The following is an 18,856-nucleotide window of genomic DNA, read 5'->3' as shown; positions in this document are numbered from 1 at the left end:
TGTAAGCTGAATAACTATCTTGGTAATTCTAGCTGCTTCTCTAAGTGGTTTTTGCTCTCTCTTCGATCCCTACTAGCATGGAAAAACCTCAAATTTCCATATTGAAGGCACTGAAAATCCGCATGTGCCTGCTGTATTCATCCTATTCTCACTCCTCTCCATGCCATGCTGATTTCTGCCTCTGACCTGACATTCTGCTTTACATTGCAGATTTATCATTTGTTACAGGTGCTACTTTTTCTGGGAGCTGCTTCCTTAGCCCTTTCTGACTCCAACCCAGAACAGTTTCTCTTCTGTACCGCTGGGTGTGCATAATATGCCAGACACTGGTTGAGAGCTTGACATAAATGTATCTAAATGTTAATGGATACCAATGAAATTACAGTACCAACTTGAATAGTTTATCCAGTCTTTCTACTTTCTGGCAAATAGGTTCATTCCTTCAACACAGAAGGCAAACTACATGCTAGATGCCAAAATATGCAATTACAAGCCAGAGATATGGGGCTGGGTTTCAAGATGCCATGGTCTAAAATTGTTAATATTGCTGTACACTGGTTGAACATAATACAGATTATCTCTTTATTGAAGATTTAAAAACTTAAATGATCTCTAAACAGTTGATACATACAGTATACAAAATTCAAAAGGTAATGGCCATATGTGCATTTATCTCATTTTCTTACCTGTTCTTTAACCAAGTTTTGTTATTCCCCAAAGGCTTATTGTCCTTTTGGTATTTTAATAGTTTGTATATTTTCATATAAATTGTGTATTGTGTTATACTATTTAGAGATATTTTCCAATTAGGACATATTGAGCATTCTTTCTAAATGTAATAGCTAACAACTGTGCTGTTGGTGTATTTTGAGTTGGTATTACTGATTTTTATAGAAAAGCTTTTTTCTTGTGTTAGCAACTGTAAAACCTTTCTTATTGCTATATAAAAATTTAACTAAATCTGTATTTTAAAAATTTCATTTACATGAACAATATCACAACTAATACATACTCTGTCCTCAGTTAAGCAGAGCTGTATTCTCATCACAAGTGTTTTCTTTAGGGCAGAATATGGAATCAGTAAGTAAAAACATCTTTTGTCTTATTTTATTCAATATACTTGAAATAATCATTCACAAATTTAACCTATCCTTAAAAATAGGCACTACTTATTTTAGTATAATCCCATTTATGTACAAAACAAACCCTTTACATATTCACACTTAGGTTAAGTGCACAGAAAAAAACCATAAAAGGATATGTATTATTAAATGCAAACACTGGTAACCTTTGGGAGGGTAATGTGAGGAAGGATCGTTAACATTTTTATTACATAAATTTCAGTAGGTTTCAATTTTTCACAACAAACATGTATTTATGGATTACTCCTAAATTTTTTAAAAGGCCTAATGGGGACCAGTTAAACCATATTTTCTATTCACCGTCTGCATATTAATTAACACTTCTATTGTTTCAAGGAGCTCTAAAAGTCTTCAATAATTTCCAATTCTCCAATTTTGCTTGCCCCATTAATTTATTTAGTAAACTCTTTTCCTCACTTGTAGTATAAGTTAGTTCCAGTTCGGTGCATTAGCAGTGTAACTGAAAGTGGTATCACATTACCTACCACTGTTCAAACTCAGAAACTCAAAAGATGTGGGTAAGTTTTTAGAGCTCGTGCTACATAGTATCCAAAACTGCCCCCCCCATCAAATAGGTTTAAATCATGTCCTCTACATCCGAACATGAAGGTGAATATATTTGGTACCAAGAGGTACTTTACATAGCTATATGGGGACCTGCTTGCATTAATGTTGCCTTTAGGAAAGTGGCTCACTGTTCTTGGCTGCCCATTAGAAATCTGTGGAAGTTTAAAATTACATAGATGATGCTTAGGCATCAACTCTAAAGATTTTCAGCCTATACTTTTAAAGGAAGCAAATATTCTTTAAAATGCTTTTCCTAAATCTTGATCAGTGATTATATACTTGTGTAAAGAATGACTGACATTACTTTGAGAATTATAGAATATAGAATCTTACGGAATACTAAAACTGAGTAATTCATAGTAAAGTTAGGGTTTTTTCTGGTGGATGGGGAGGAAGGGTGTTGAAATGATTTTTGATACTCAAAGATATTCAAAAGCACCAAAAACACTGTAAACAATGCTTAAGTAAGTTGGGAACATGGCCATTTTCCAACAGTGGTGTTTTGTAGATCATCTTCCTTTGAAAGTCTGAACACACTGAAAACATAGTGCAAAGACTGAAAACAAATAACAAATATAATCCTGATGTTTATTTATCAAATTTCATTAGTGGAGTCTTCGACCGGCTTTTAAAATAAGGGCAGTTTCATTATAAGAGGAATATTTGGCAAACTCTAAGTACGGAAAGCTTTTTCAAGATTTTTAAAAGGGGGTAACACTGGTCAGCATTTGGTACATGAATATGATAACACCTACTGAAAATCTTCCCATACATCATGAAAACTTGGAGGTAATTTGTGTAGCTTGAAATGTCTTCATTTTAGAATGTTAGACACAAAAAGGGCCCTATCAAGAACAGAAAAGTGCATTTTCTGTGTTTAGACTATAATTTAAAACACAACTGGCTTTTGATGTTACATTAAGTAAATTATACTTCAAGCTCCAGAGTATGTGGGGCATAAAACCTGATTAAAGTTTTATATGACAAAAATCCCAATAAATGTTGAAGAAATGGCTTTTCAATATTCTGATTCAGTCTAGTCATCCAAGAAAAAGTAGTTTCCACTCTTCTTTTGTTCTACATCCTAAAAAATAAAACAGAGAAACAAAATCAACACCATTCTCCTACATGTAGGGGTAGACTTTTCACCCACAGTATTGGTTGGCAATGTTTACAACAGCATCTATACAACCTCCTCTGCACTCACTGTCTGCATCTGGATACTCCTGGGTCCACTAAATCAAAGGCAAGATTAGTACCTCTGTTACTCATCCCTACCACCGGAAAACTTACCTTGGTCCACCTCAAGCAGAGCCCTTTTATATAAAATGACTTATTTATGTATGTAAAATTTTGCTATGTAAAATTTTGCTATATAAAATACTATTTTCAGCTAAACTATTAAATTCCATTTTCATCATTTTGATTTTAAGTCCCTCCTAAAAGGTTAACATTGTCAGTTTGAGAACTGCCTATTACATAAAATGTATATAAAAGTATTTTTTTCCAGTACTGTTTATAGAGTGGCCAGTAAATGATCCATCCATCTATCTGCCTAAGAACTTCCTTTTTAGGATTAAGGTATGATGACTAAGATGAGTGGGCACAGAGAAATGATGACTAGGTATACCTGGGGCCAGAACCACAGGTCTCTACACAAGAAAATGACAAATACGACATCTGTAACACTTCAGAAGGAATTCTTAGGAAAATTAAGCTGTGCATAAGTGTTGTAGAATGTAGTTCTTCTTTTCTACTTAATAATATGATTTTTAAAATAAAAACTTTTTAATTTTAAGTCAGAACTTGTAATCTCATTATCCTGGCCAGAGAGTAAAATAATTATAAACAAAATACACAGCAAAGTCTGAAGACATCAATACACTGTGTCAGGCGCTGAAGAATACATGATGTATATTTTGACCTGGTCTCTGCTTTCTAAGAAGTTATAGCTCAGTAGCAAAGCTAGAGTACAAACATGAAAATAATAAAATCTAGTAAATGCTAGTATTAAGGACAAAGGCTAGAGGGCCATGGAATGTTAAGGAGCATTAAGCAGGCCCTGCAAGAAACAAAAACACAGAAATGGTTTTTTAGAGTTCATTCACTTTTTTTCCCTGAGTGACCCAAGAAATTACTGCTTTCTAAAAAAAGCTGTTCCACAGAGTACATCAATTGCAGGGGGCATAATTAATAATTTTATGTACGACAAAGAAAGGAAAACACTGCCAATTAAACTGACAAAATGTTTTCCCACTGTGTACAATTTTATGCTCACTGAAGGAGCTTGTCTGGATTCTTAAAATATTTTAATCAGGTGTTGGCTGTTGTGTATGCAGTAAAAGAACAATAAATGAGAGAAAATGGTCATGATATTTGCAAAAACTTCTTTGTTCCAACAGTGAATTAGTGTAATCTTAACATTTAAAATGGCAATTAAACTCAACACAGGCAGCGTAACAGTGGGTATAACTCTGAGATAACATGAACGGGTCTGAGTCTCCGTAGCAATAGCAACTACATCATAATTACTGCCTACCAGACTGAAGGATGCCATCAGATTTTAATGTGAAAAATATGAATCTGAGAATTAACGAAATGACAAATTTTTTCATGAAACAGCCCTCCAATTTGAAACATGCCTTTCGATTATTTATGATGAGAAATTATCCACGATTTAGAGTTTTTCTACCTACCTTAATTGAATTGAGTTTGTTTATTCTTGGCCTATAGTTGTTTGGATCTCTTCTGAATGTAATTTCAAGCTGAGACAAAAATTTATTCATGCCAGCCAAAAGGGTTTGAGGACTAGAGGAAAAATAAGATCTTATCAATTGTGATTAAAATTTATCCCACAAATTTAACTACATTTTGGGATGAAGAGTATTAAAGCAGCACAGTTCCCTCTAGTTCCCCAATCATAAGTTATCTAGATAATAGTCTAATCACAGCATATTATGAATTCTATGTTCAGAAGGGTCTTTGCTTGGCCTGTTCAGTTTATTTGGCTATAATATTTCTGTGCAGAACAAACCCAGTTTAGACTATGTTTCTGATCTGGAAAAAAACATGTAAGAAATACTACTTTAGGAAAAACAAAAGATTAATTAGGGGATTACAGAATTTCCAATCTGACATTTTCAGGGGAGAAGAGAAATTAACAGAAAAGGTAACATTAACATCAGAAATTTGGAACTGGAGTGAAGATGTACAGCACAATGGATTGTACTCATTATTCCTTTCTCAATTTCTATGCTTTATTCATCTTTTTACCCAAACTAATTCTTAAATCATACTAAACTGCATCATACTTGTGGAACATTTTAAACATTTTTGTAAATACACAGGACTGTTATTTGAATTCAATAAGCTTCATATAGTCTATGAAATTTCCCTCTCAGAAATATGTTAATTCTCAACTGGTAAACAAATTTAAAATGAAAACAAAGGAATTTTGGGAAGAAGCTAAGTACTTTTATTTTTTGGATGAATTATTCAAATAGCAACTCCATTCCTCTCTCTTTAATATCAGAAAACACGCTGGGATCACACGAAATTGCTATTTTTACAGGAAAAAGATGGTGGCATATCAGTAATTCCATATGTTTCAACCTAACATAAGGTTTTAGCACTAAAAAGTATAAGAAATTTCTCATTAAACTGATATCAATGTTAGGCTTCTCTATATGACAAGTGTTCTCATTTGAGCCAATAAAAAAAAATTAGAGAATAAAAGGGGAAACGGTAAAATCATTCATTTTGTCTCTGTTGTAGATCAATACCAGATATTTGGGGTCCACTGTGAGCACTACCACTAGCAGTATAAGTTGGGCAAATCATGTAACCTATGCGCATCTTTTCTTTATCTGCTGTTTAAGAGCCTCAGTGGTTTTCAGGGAATCAAAATCCTACATCTGTTTTGAAAATCCAAATAATGAAGAAGACAAAAGTTTACTTGCAAGAAAAGGTGAGCGGCCCAGAGCTCTGCATGCTTATCCAACCCTGGGTCAGGAGGTCTATAGTCTGAACACTAGTCTTTCCAGTCCCATCCAGTATTCAACATGAATAATCCTGCAAGTCACACAATCATTCCTAGAATTTCTAGCTACCTCTTTAAAAATTAAAATGGTATGATTAATGTTCATAAGCTTAAAAGGAAAATTTTGACTAATAACTTTCTAATTGTTAGAACTTATAACTAGGCTTGAATGTTTCAGAAAATAGTTTTACCTGTTTGCGACTGTGTTCTTAGATGGAATGCCATCAAAAACGATGACTCGATCTGCTAGATAGGTGGCCATAATGAAATCATGTTCCACAACAAAGGCTGTCTTCTTAGCATGGAGTATGAAACTAAAATACATGATTTTGAAAATGTTTCCAGTTTTCTATTATCAACTATTCAAATGCTGTATTAAGCACCGCTGTATGCCGGTGCACATAATTAAAACTAACACTCTTACTGGTAGGACTTTACCGTTTGACAACCCGAGCTGCCATCAATCTTTGCTCAGAATCCAAATACGCAGATGGTTCATCAATTAAATAGACATCAGCAGGCTTGCCCAAACAAAGAGCTAAAGCCACTCGCTGCAGTTCACCACCAGATAACGTCTGCACCTATTTGGAGAAGAAGTTTAGCAAACTATGTAAAGACATGCAAAGTTTAAAATAATAAAATAAAAATCAGAGTATGTACTTCTTGATCGATGATGTTTTCAATTTGCAGAGGCTTCATCACATCAGTCACAAATTGTGGATGAGTGTAAGCATCTCTTATCTTTTCATGTAGCAACTGTCGAACACTTCCCTGTTTTTAGTGAAAAAAGTATTGAAGTTTTATTTCAGTACAGAACTCCTCTAATTATCAATATTGACAAAGTTAAGATCCAGAGCAAAAAAAGTATATCAATTTGCCACTCACAGATATGATAGTATTTTTATGCTTATTCATCATCTATAGCATGTTCTGAAATTTTTATGTTAAAAACATAAACATGTCCAACAAGTAAAAAAAAGCATCTTAAAATCTGAAAGTAGTAAATGATGACTGTTTCAAGAAAGGTATCATCTGAGAATAGGAATAATTCCCAAGGTCAGCATGGGTATGAAGTACCCTCTGGCAATCAGAAAGACAACATAAAATGCATAATGTGATGGGGATGAATCTTAAGATGTCTTGCGCTTGTTGTTTCAGGAGAGGGCTGACTGAATCTGAGAACTTAAAAGCTAAGCTTATATAAAGGATCAACAATACAATTTTTATTGTAAGCTAAGCTGTCTCAAATAGGCCTAACAAAGTGGTACTGAGTACAAATACTATACTTTCAATTTCATGGCTATACCACACTGTGTTTATCCATTTATCAGCTGATGGACATTGAGGTGGTTTTCCACTTTCTGGCTATTATGAAAAATGCATTTGTGTGCAAATTTTTGTGTTGAGACAGGTCTTCATTTCTCCTGGGTATGTATCTAGGAGTGGAAACGCTGGTTCATATGTAACTCTATATTAATCATATGAGGAACTGCCAAGTTTCTTTTTAAGGTGGCTCTTACCATTTTACACTCCCATCAGCAATGCATGAGGTTCCAATTTATCCACATCCTCACCAATACTTGTTCCTGTCTTTTTAAGTCATCCTAGTGGGTGTGCAGTATCTCACTGTAGTTTTATTTGCATTTCCCTAATGACTAATGGTGCTGAGCATCTTTACACATGCTTATTTGGCCATTTGTACATTTTCTTTAGGGGGAAAAAAAAAAGTCTATTCAAATCCTTTGCCCATTTTTAAACTGAGTTGTAACAGTTCTTTATATAATCTGGATATAAGTACCTTATTAAATTGCAAAATTGTTCTATCTTGTAGGTGGCCTTTTACTTTCTTGATGGTGTTATACGCAGCACAAAACACATTAAATTGCTGTTGTTGGGTTTTTTTTTTTTAAAGTTAAGCTCTACACCCAACATGAGGCTTGAACTCATGACCCCAAAATAAAGAGTAACATGTTCCACTGACTGAGCCAGCCAGGTGCCCCCACATTAGGTTTTTATTTTGGAAAAAGATGTCAAACAGATTTTAAAAACATTTCCTACCCAGTGGAAATGAATCAAGGACTGATGTCTTAATACTCTTCCTTCGCCACTTTTTGGTAAAACTACACAGAAAATAATTTGAAGAATTCCAATACAGTGAAAGATTAAAGCTATAGGCGTGTGTGTGTATAAACTTTCCTTTAATAACCAAATAACAATCATAACTCACGGTTGATTTGGGACTGATTTTCTGTGGCTTATAACTGACATTCAGAACTGGCACTTCTCCTGCAAAATAATGCAAATAAAGAAGACACTGAAAATTACCCGTATCTTCAAAGTTTCCTATGCGTGACAGGGTAAAAGCAGTCAACAATACACAACCGTACCTCCTTCATCAGGCTTAAGTCTCCCAGCAAGCATTCTGATAAATGTCGTTTTACCAGTACCTGCCGACACAATACATTAACAAAGGGACTTGAAAGATGCTTCACATTTATAGTAATTCACTATGTACACTCCTGGGTTTTAATAAGAAATTAGTTTTAAAGATATACACTGACACTAGTGAATTCTGAAGGTTATACAGAAAAATACTTAAAACTTTCATGATTCGGGGTGTCTGGCTGGCTCAGTCGTTAAACGTCTGCCTTCGGCTCGGGTCATGATCCGGGGTCCTGGGACAGAGCCCCGCACTGGGCTCCCTGCCCAGCAGGAAGCCTGCTTCTCCCTCTCCCACTCCTCGTGCTTGTATTCCCTCTCTCTGTCAAATAAATAAATAAAATCTTAAAAAAAAAAACCAAAAAGACTTTCATGATTCACCTCTAAAGTATTTGAAACTAAATTGGGAGGAATATAGACTAATAAATCTTATTAATAACCATCTTAATAAATGGTAGATCTGTAAAATACAAGTCTTGGGTTACTTTTTAGAAGACTTATTTAGCTCAAATACCAATACCATTTATTGTTAAGTGGTACAGTATTGTTAAGATTGATGCCATCCTTACAAGTCCGTTTATATGAAATTTTAAGTCAAATGCAAGCCAGTTCAAAATTCCTCCATTAGCTAACGACTGATATATTGCAAAATCCTCCTAGGGAATTCCTACAGATTTATAAGCTGAATACAATTCAAATCTTTTTTTTTTAAATCTTGAAAGCAATACCAGACATTTGGTACTCAAATTCAACTCACAGCTCTATTTATGACAGCAATGTAATATTGAAAATTCAGGTAATACAACTATTTACAAAGACAGACTAGCCTGAATTTAAAATGAGAGCTCAAATGGGAGAAATGCAAGAAAAAATTTTAAACTAGATTGTTTCTGAATTATCTGTTTTATCCTTTCTCATCTAAGATGAATAAATGTCCTATCAATTTATACACAGAAAAACTAGCTTGGAAAAAAAAAAAAAAATCTTTTTTTTTTTTTTAAATATTTTATTTATTTATTTGACAGAGAGAGAGAGAGAGAGAGAGAGAGCACAAGCAGGGTTAAGTGGCAGGCAGAGGGAGAAGCAGGCTTCCCGCTGAGCAGGGAGCCCAATGTGGGGCTCGATCCCAGGACCCTGGGATCATGACCTGAGCCAAAGGCAGCCAACTGACTGAGCCACCCAGGCGCCCCAAAAATCTTATTTTCACTACAGGTTATTAAACAAAATATATAAAATATAAACTTGACTGAATGACTATTAAATCCTACAACATCACAAAATGTGAACTACACTGAGAAATGTATGGATTCAGCCTAGCTCCAGACCTACAACCGAGTCAGTTTTTCATGGAGTAGTTAAAACTAAGTTACTGAATAAACAGATTTTCAAATAAAGGAAATAAGGAAAACTTACCATTTTCCCCCAACATCACCATGATTTCAGAATCTGTAAACTCTCCAGCTACAATTGCTAGCTCAAACTCTCCCATCTTTTTCTTCATTCCAGGATATTTATACATACACATCTTTTTAACTTCTTCTTCATTTGCTGTCTCAGCCACTTTAAAAACAAGTGATGCATCTCTGAATCTCAAGTTTTCTGTCGGAACGTAGCCATCCAAAAAAATGTTTATGCCTGTTGGAAAGTCATTGACAACAGATTAGTAAAGATTAACTAAAGACTAGTTTTTCTCCACAGCAAGAAATTATCATATAAAAGCAAATCCCTAGGCTCTCTTGGGAGCAATTTAAGCACAGATTTCAAATTTCTGTGGATTTGTGGTAACATGCAGTGATAACATGTTTTATGTATCTAATGCAAGTTGAAATAACCTATGCATATATATGTGCCTATGTACACAAAGCGTATCTTTTCATTATGATGTGATTTTTATAAGATTTTTTTCCATTAGGTTTTATGCAAAAGAATATGGTGCCATTTCTGCTGTATTTTTAAATCAAAACTTGCAATTTTTCTGAAAAAATGACAAGTAGTCAAAAATGGAATATTTTCACAGACTGACATAAAATGATATTGTCTGGGGAATAATTTTTTAAATAAATTATTAGTATACATTTTCACATGAGATCTAGATACCACAAACTGAAGTTATAATATATACTGAATTTTTTCAGATTAATTCTGCAGGTTTGTAATATATTTACAGTAATGAACGGACTTCATTTAACATTTTTTTGTCTTCACCGTACAAAAATAAACATTATCTAAACAGATTTTAATAACTGAAAGAAAATATATTGTACATGAGAATCCCTCCATACTAAAACTGTTAAGATCCACAATGGCAAACACAGAAAGGAAAAAGTGGGTTATTTGGAAAAAATGAAAAGATCTGTTTTCAGTGTTTCCTATACTTAAGATAATAAGAGAAAGATAGTAGCTCAAGCCTGGAAGGTCTTGAAAGAAAGCCTAGGGATGTTATTCATCTCCTCTGGAACTGAGAGGGGGTCTGTAGCCTCAGCCTAGAACACAGGTTTTCAGTATTTGCTGAAAGAACAAATCAATAGATTCTGCCAAAATCAGCATGGTTTTTTTTGGTCTTAAAACTACTTAAAAATGATAAATGTGAGGATAAAAAAATTAAAACCAAAAATTAGATAGGAACATAATTTGAAGGAAACCTTAGTGGCCATTTAATCCAGATACCTAATTTATCAGGCAAGGGAATGAGGCTCAGAAAAGTGTGACTGTGCAAAAAACCATTAACCAGCCTTTCCATCTCTACTCTAATGTTTGTCTTGTTAATTTAAGACAGTTCAAGCTATAACTGCCTTTACAGTTATAGAGTCCAAAGAGAGCTTTTACATATATGTATGGCATTAATTTCAGTATATTCACGGAAAGCAGAAAGTAAGTTTTAATTTACTTGAATTGTTTTAACAGATGGGGAACATCAAAAACTTCACCAGGAACCATTTCTTAAATGGTGTAGCTTTTAGACATGGCATTTATAACTAGAATTGTGAAGAGTGAATGCCAGCTGCCTACATCATTATCAACACAATTCGGGACCTACTACATGGTATAGAGTAGGTACTCAATAAGTACTTGCTAAATTGAGAATAAAAAATTGTTTTTTATATCCTCTCTTAAGACTATTGGAAAGAAAACTGGGCAATCTCACAACTTTTCCTTTAACATATGCATATATTTATATCAAATGTACAAACAGATAAGTGACAGCAATTCCTTCATCTTATCTCAACCAAAAAACTTTATGTACTTTTTATAAACTAAAAATTAGCTACAACTGCCTTTTTATGCAAAGTGTATGATGCAATATAAATTTCTTTTTCCAAAAGTTTCTTAGGTATCTCAAAAATTATCTCTTTGAAGAGATCACTTTCAAAAAAAAAGGGAGCCTGCTCAACCTAAAGACAACATGAATAATTATCCTTGTAAAATATGGTATTTTTTTCAAAGTATGAACTAGGTAGTCCTTTTGGGTGTTCCTAATTGTTCTAGGTTGTCAGCTGAAGGCACACCTAGAGAGATGAAATATAAAGTAAAAGAGGAGGAAGAAATCACCGGAAGGAAATGGCAAAGAAATTAAAAGGAAAAAGGCATACCAGATAGAGAATGCACTGACATTTGTTTCAGGTGCCACTTAGTGGTAGGTTAGTTTTTACTTTTGCCTAACTTGCTTAGGTAGAGAAGAGACATGGAAAAGAGAGGCCAGAGAGTCCCTCTTTCCTGAAAGTAGAAGGAATAAATGAAAATATACTTACTAAGCTATTTTATTAGACTTTGAGTTACTTATTAAACCATACTTAGTAAGCTATCTTATTTTAATATACTTATTAAACTATCTTATTAGGCTTTTAGACAGTCTTAGTTCTATAAACTTAGGATACAGATTACGAAAAATTTGAAACATGAAAGCAAGATGAGCACTAAATAAATTTTAAGAGTTTCACTACTGGTATTGGCCTTTCAAAGATAAAGATGACAAATACTACAATGATGCTGTAGAAGCCAAAATATAATAAAAACTTCTAAGATCGCAAAGAGTGAAACTGAGAAAGCATTTCTACCCCCTCCAATAGAAAATTCTCCAAAATGAAATGTTCTGAATAACAACTGATGGATACAACCTCATATATATATATACACACACACACATTCTGTTGAGTAATTAAATTCCATTAAAATTGGACTTTTGAATAAATTATCAGAGCAACACATACTATTTAATATCAACAATAATACATTTTCTAAGCATTAGAGTGAAAGAATACAGCATTGTGGAAATAGTTTTTTAAGTTACCTTCTCTTACACTAAAAGGCATAGTGACAACACCATAAGCACTTGGTACGCCATATAAACAGCAGATGAAGTCAGAGAGATAGTCTAATACACTTAGATCATGCTCCACCACAATGATATATCTGCAAATCAATATAGATTTTTATTTTTAAATGTAACATAACATATAATGAAATTAAAATTATATCTAATTACAATTTAAACTCTTAGAACAGTGTAAATGTCAGAAAAACAGATACGTTAAAAAAAATTAAATGTAGAGACAATACTAAACAAAAGCCTTAAAACATTTTCTTTAAAATAAGACTCATTATCTTCCATTTCAAATTGTTTTCCTAAACTAAAAGGAAGGGGGGAAAAATTAGCAGGAAACAATTTATGGATACATGAAATAAATGTGTTTTGCCAATAAAGAACACATTTTTAAATAAACTTTACCAAGCAGAAAGAGTTACAATAGATTTAAATCTGATGTAGCCTAAACTATTACGCTATTCATCTTACAGATTAAGCCCTTCTAGTTGTCCTGTCCCATATGCTAGCTGTAGAAGGGGATGCAGAGAATAGTATGACAGGAAGCTTAACTGGAGAATTTTCAATTTAGCTGGGGAAAACAAGGGATAGACACAAAACATTACCAAAAAACCTACACAGCCAAGTATGTTCTCTAGATATAAAATCCAGTGAAGGTCAGAAAGGAAAAAGGTGTGTACTGGAGTACTATGTAAGTGGGATGGGACAGGACATGACTTTTGAAGTGGTAGGTAACAGTACTGCTAGTGTACAAACTACCAGGCAAAAAACAGTCATGAAACTTTTATGCAGCACTTTATTCCTATTCAAGTTAGTTCAAAATGTTAAAAAAGCAATGTCCTACAGACACCTCAAATTCCAACTTAATTTGTTTCCTGTACAAATATTCTCCATATTTGTATTAATGGAATCGTTACTCCTGTAAAAAAAAAAAAAAACTAATTTTATTCCCAATGACATACTGTTTAAATTGTCAAGTCTGTCAACTCTTTCTCAACAATGTCTTGTGTGTTCATTTCATCCCTTTCTTTTTCTGCCTAAACTCTAGTTCAGGGTCTCAGATTTCTTTCAATATTGCTATAGATTTTTAACAAACGTCATTTTTTCCAGGTTCCCAGATATGGCTCTCAGTTGCAAATAAACAAATTAACATCCTGAGACTTGCTTTCAAGACTTTCCAAAACTTCAGGTACTATTTCTCTTCATGTATGTATAAGGCACACTGAAAAATCGATCTTTCATTGTTTCCTAATCAATCCACTTTTCCATTTCTATGTGTCTAAGAGACTGTTCCTTCGCCTAAATGGTCTCTTGTCTAAATCCTCACCTGTTGAAATCTTACTCAACCCTGTAAGGTCCATCACAAATTCTACCTACTGTAGGAAACACCTCTCCTAATATGCAAATGAGCTTTCCCCACCTCTTGACCCTTTCTAATTCTGAACTGATACTTGGATTTTATTATTTTTGAGTATTTCTACAACTTGTCCCTAAATTTTATCAAGTGAGACTATATAGTACATTTTAGCACCTCTATGATTTTTAGTCTTGTGATATGTACCAAAGAGATGTTTAGTAAGTTTGCTGAATGACAAAATGAAGAATTTGGACTTATGCTAGTTGGCAATGGGGGAAAATGGTAGGTTCTTAAATAGCATTGTCCAGTAGAACTTTCTATGGTTATGAAAATGTTCTAGTGTCCATATATGGTAGCAAGTAGCTACTTGGAATGTGGAGCACATGGAATGTGAGTAGTCTGACTGAAGGAATGAATTTTTAATTTCAATTAAAATTAAAATAGCAACATATGGCTAGAGGATACGAATAAAAGAATAAGAAAAAAACATTTTAGATTAATCTGGCAAGAAAAACCAGACTTTTTAAAGGAGGCTATTAAGCAATCTAGGTATCAGGTGGTAAAAGGAATGAAAAAAAAAAAAAAAAATAGGGACAATTTTAATTATGAAAAGAAAATATTAAAAGGAAAAGTTTTCGGGGTGTCTGGGTGGCTCAGTTGGTTAAACGTCTGCCTTCAGCTCATGTCATGATCCCAGGGTCCTGGGATCAAACCCTGCATCTGACTCCCTGCTCAGGAGGGAGTCTGCTTCTCCCTTTCCCACTCCCCCTGCTTGTGCTCTATCAAATAAATAAAAATCTTAAAAAAAAATTCTTTTTTCCTACCACATTGGTAGTAAGAAACATCAATAAAAATGGCAAATCACGTAAGTGAGCCAATACTCATCCTGCCTTGGTACCTTTGTTGGCAATGTTCCATTATCTGGAATAACTGTCTACTTTTTACCATTAAAATTTTCATGACTCAGTGTAAGGCAGCATAGTATCATCTAGGGGCTTTTAATTTGCTTTGAAAAGAAGAAAAAAACCAGGTCACACCTTCTGATATCGCTACCTTTAGGTGGAGCTTACACAGAGGTCCAAAATGTAAAAAAGATTCAGGTGAGCCACTCTATTTTCTGAGGGTTTGGAAAGAAACAAATCTGCAACATAATGAGAAATCTATGCTGTGAAATTCCTACAATTAATTTTGGGTTACCTGCTGGTTTTTAATCTTACCAAAGATGTTCTTGGAGGCCAAATGCTAAAAAATCTTGCGTATTAGTGTCCTTTCTCCAATCCATGCTCTATTTCTTGTTTTAAGGACATGATCTCTGAAATCTTTTTACAGCATTAAGACTGAACATTGCCTTGACATGTCACAGAATTTCAGGATGCACAGACTTCTTGTCACTTTTTTTCAGTCTATCACTTACAAAGATATTATTTTAATCCTTTATCTATAAATAACACCCAAGACAGTTGTGAAAATGTCTAATTCAATCATTTTCTTCACTTTGTCAATCTAATTTGTTTTGACATGTTATCACTATTACAATTATGGTTACTGCCCTCTCAAAATACAGGATTATAGTGATTTGCCTGAACATTTACATATTTTTTAAAATTTTATTTGAGAGAGAGAGAGAGAATACCAGTAAGCAGGAGTAGGGGCAGAGGGAGAGGAAGAGAATCCCAAGCAGACTCTGCTGGGTGTGGAGCCTGATGCAGCGCCCGGTCCCATGACCCTGAGATCATGACCTGAGCTGAAACCAAGAGTCGGCCACTTAACCGACTGAGCCACCCAGACGCCCCCAGAACATTTACATATTAAGATACATGTCACCTGGTTGCAAATTATTTTCCTTTTAGTTCTTTTTATTATGGTTAGGATGTTATGTGATATTTAAAAAAAAATTATGTGTGAAAATAGATATCTATGATTTTCATAATAAGGGTATATAAAAATATTTTATAAAAAGTGGCTAGGGTTGCAAACCACTGGCTTGACTGCTTGTATATTCTTTTCTTTACCAGACTGTAAAGTCTTTGAATACTGGGACTACACGTTATATTCTTATATTCCTTAAAGAGTCTATCATAATGTCCAGGCCTACATATGAAGTGAAAATTATAGCTACTCTTTGGCTCAACTAACAACGTCTCTTTATCACTGATATTTTAAGTTTCATTTCAAAGTATATATGTGGATCATTTGTACCTTTAGCCATGACCTTGCCATGGCTTTATTTCTCAGACTCCTATTAAAATATATGTAAATAGTCTTCTCATTCCATTCTCTAAACCTCCCTCTGAACTCAATCTGAGTTCAATCTCATTCTCACTCTGCTGCATTCTGGTAACTTGCACAGATCAACTTTTCAGGTTTCTAATGCTCTTTTCTGCTGTCCCTAACCTGTCTGAGCTGTCCACTGAGCTTTTAATGTCACAGGTGCACTTTCAATTTCTAAATCTGTTTGTGTATTTTGAATATTTACCTGTTGCCTTTTCGTGGTACCATATTCCTACGATTTTGTATCCTTTTATGTTTTTTATTTTAGATACTATAATTTTATAGTTTCTTTGAGAATGTCACCTGAGACATTCTTAAAGGTCTAGTCCTGTTGTCTGTTGTGCCTACTGATTAATTTGCAGATGGTTTCCTAGTATTATTTGGATCATGAGTCTTTTCTTGTAGGAATCCTGTATGACTAACTAGGGTTGAGGGCATATCCCTGCAAAGTGGTTTTGTATTTGCTTCTGCTAGGTACCATAGGACTAAATTCTAGGACCCTCTTTTTATGTTACTTTCTTACTATGATGAGTTTAGACTCCCTGATTATATAAATTTTAATTCCATATCCATGTGAGCTGCTGGTCAATGAATATATTTGAAGGGGAGCCATCCCTCTACTCTCAATGAGCTCAGTGAATGAGATATATGCTTCCTTGACATCTTCACATGCTTGTGTTTTGCTGACAAAGCAGTTCTTTGAGAGTCCTGGCATTTTATGTGATACTCCAATACACAAGGCTTTGTTTCCTGCTCACGAGTGGTTGTTAAAGCCCAAGACCTATTATAGATGAGCAACATCCCTCAGGAAACCCGTATCTTGGTCTCTTCTCTTTATGGTTCTCTTTGGTTTTTACCCTAGGGATTTCTCCTGCATTCTTATATTGGCTGTGTATTTAATCAGTCACTGATAGAAAGAGGCATAGAAAATGCTACACAGGAAAAGATCCCTGGGTTTTGGCCATAGCTTTGCCATGTAGTAAATTTGTAACCTAGAACAAATAACCACCATTTCTGACCTTAAACTTCTTCATCTACAAAATGGGAACACCACCTAAGGAGTCTAACAACAAGATTACTATGAGGCTCAAAGGAGAGAATGGATTTAAAATTTCTGCAAATTACAAAAGTACCCCATAAACACAGGGTGTTGTGATTACTTAACGGGTTAAGAACTCTCTGGAGTTCAGTAAGATCCTAAACAATCAGAGTTACTCTGGTGATCCTTATAATGTTCTAAATTTTGTGTGTCTGAGTGACTTCTCCATTTGAGGCTCTGGTAAAAGCTAATGACCTGCCTCCCAGAAATCCATACAGAGATGCCAGAACTTTCGTATCATTTCGGAGTATCTCTAGGCTACCCGGAGACAGGCATGGTAGTAAATAAATCTTGCATTAAGACCCTCTGTTCTAGATAGAGGAAGGTAATTTCAAGTGGTAGCTCTAAATAACTGAAACAGAAAACATACACATGTATATGACATTGCTGATCCCAGTGTTTAATCTTTAGAAATTTGTATAACTCCCCAATTAAAATAAGAGAGACATATACCAAATCTGTACTTACCTATCTGGATTTATTAGAGATCGTATAGTGATAGCAGCCTTTAAACGCTGCTTGACATCTAGGTAACTAGAAGGTTCATCAAACATGAAACTATGAAAAAGAAAAGCAAATATAATAATTTGCAAGACATATAATTCTCTTACATGATATTTTAAATCCCTGTAATATGGTTTCTGATTTAACAACAATCCCCTCTTACACTAAAGAGGAGTCCACTGCATGAGGGTAAGAACTTCTGTACTCTGTTCAAAAGTAAAAAGATGAAAAAAAATTATGAAAGCAGGGCTGCATGTCAAGCCTGGGGAGAGACTCTCAGCTTAGGCTAACTTACACATTATTATCTCCTCATGAAAGATATTCTGATATAGTCTGAAGTAATTCAGAGAGGTTTCTCTTGATTAGCTAAAATCAGATGCATTAAAACAAGTAAGTTTTTGAAAAGGAGGGCACCGCAGAGAATTATAGAATACTAAGACCTAGCCTGCATTGGATGCCAGAGTAGAAATGTGGAAAAAGATGGGAGCAAAAAGTATCTGGGAGAGGCACCAGAAAGTAGGAAGCAAACTCCTTCTTCCTTTCTCTCTGTCTCACATGGCATGCCACCCTTTTTAGGGTAATCTAAAAGACCTCATATTCTACTTGAGGTATTTAAAAAAACTTGTTGGCCTGGTTGTTTAAAAAAAAAATCTTTTTATGTGTAAATATCGTGTAAATAATAAGCAACTGATTATATTAAAAAGTGCTGCAACCTGTAAGTTGTAAAGTACTTATCTAAATAAATGAGTTAGTCTCCCCTTGCGGGAATAACAGGGAATGGGCAATGGGTGCACAACTGCTTCCATATCTTACCTCAAAAGTAGAACCTTAGATATTATTTCTGTTAATTTCTCTCAAAAGCACGGCTTTATTAGCAGTATTATAAATAAAAACTCTAAAAGAATGATTAAGATATACAAAAGGTGTAAAGCAACCTACATATCAGCTTTCTGTATGCAAACGACAGCACAAGCAAATCTCTGCAACTCTCCTCCTGAAAGATCTTCAACATTTCGTTCTTTTAGATGGGTTAAATCTACAAAGAACATAGAGGCACTGTGTTCAATGTTCTAAGTTTTATTTTACCTTTCTAGGCAAAATGTATATTGTACATCAT

At 34.3% G+C, this 18,856-nt stretch overlaps 1 protein-coding gene across 4 annotated transcripts in view; it reads right to left on the bottom strand.

Moving 5' to 3' along the window:
- Window positions 1-558: 558 nt before the first annotated feature.
- The window catches only part of ABCE1 (ATP binding cassette subfamily E member 1), a 31,022-nt gene continuing 12,724 nt past the window's right edge, over window positions 559-18,856 (bottom strand). For 3 of the 4 annotated variants that reach the window (XM_036079167.2, XM_078069269.1, XM_078069268.1), the window contains 11 exons: window positions 18,679-18,775; window positions 17,704-17,793; window positions 12,476-12,597; window positions 9,601-9,822; window positions 8,136-8,195; window positions 7,976-8,034; window positions 6,409-6,519; window positions 6,187-6,329; window positions 5,940-6,062; window positions 4,406-4,517; window positions 559-2,793 (listed from right to left, as the gene is read on the bottom strand). In XM_036079167.2, coding sequence (XP_035935060.1) covers window positions 2,746-2,793; window positions 4,406-4,517; window positions 5,940-6,062; window positions 6,187-6,329; window positions 6,409-6,519; window positions 7,976-8,034; window positions 8,136-8,195; window positions 9,601-9,822; window positions 12,476-12,597; window positions 17,704-17,793; window positions 18,679-18,775 — 1,187 coding nt within the window. In that variant the 3' untranslated portion in view covers window positions 559-2,745. The remainder of the gene's footprint in view (window positions 2,794-4,405; window positions 4,518-5,939; window positions 6,063-6,186; window positions 6,330-6,408; window positions 6,520-7,975; window positions 8,035-8,135; window positions 8,196-9,600; window positions 9,823-12,475; window positions 12,598-17,703; window positions 17,794-18,678; window positions 18,776-18,856) is intronic. The other variant, XM_078069270.1, reaches the window with a different exon arrangement.

The sequence above is a fragment of the Halichoerus grypus genome, chromosome 3 (genome assembly GCF_964656455.1).
Source record: "Halichoerus grypus chromosome 3, mHalGry1.hap1.1, whole genome shotgun sequence".
In the NCBI taxonomy this organism is placed as follows: Eukaryota; Metazoa; Chordata; class Mammalia; order Carnivora; family Phocidae; genus Halichoerus; species Halichoerus grypus.
The sequence above is the reverse complement of the archived record's forward strand: the minus strand, read 5'-3'. Positions and strand labels throughout refer to the sequence as shown.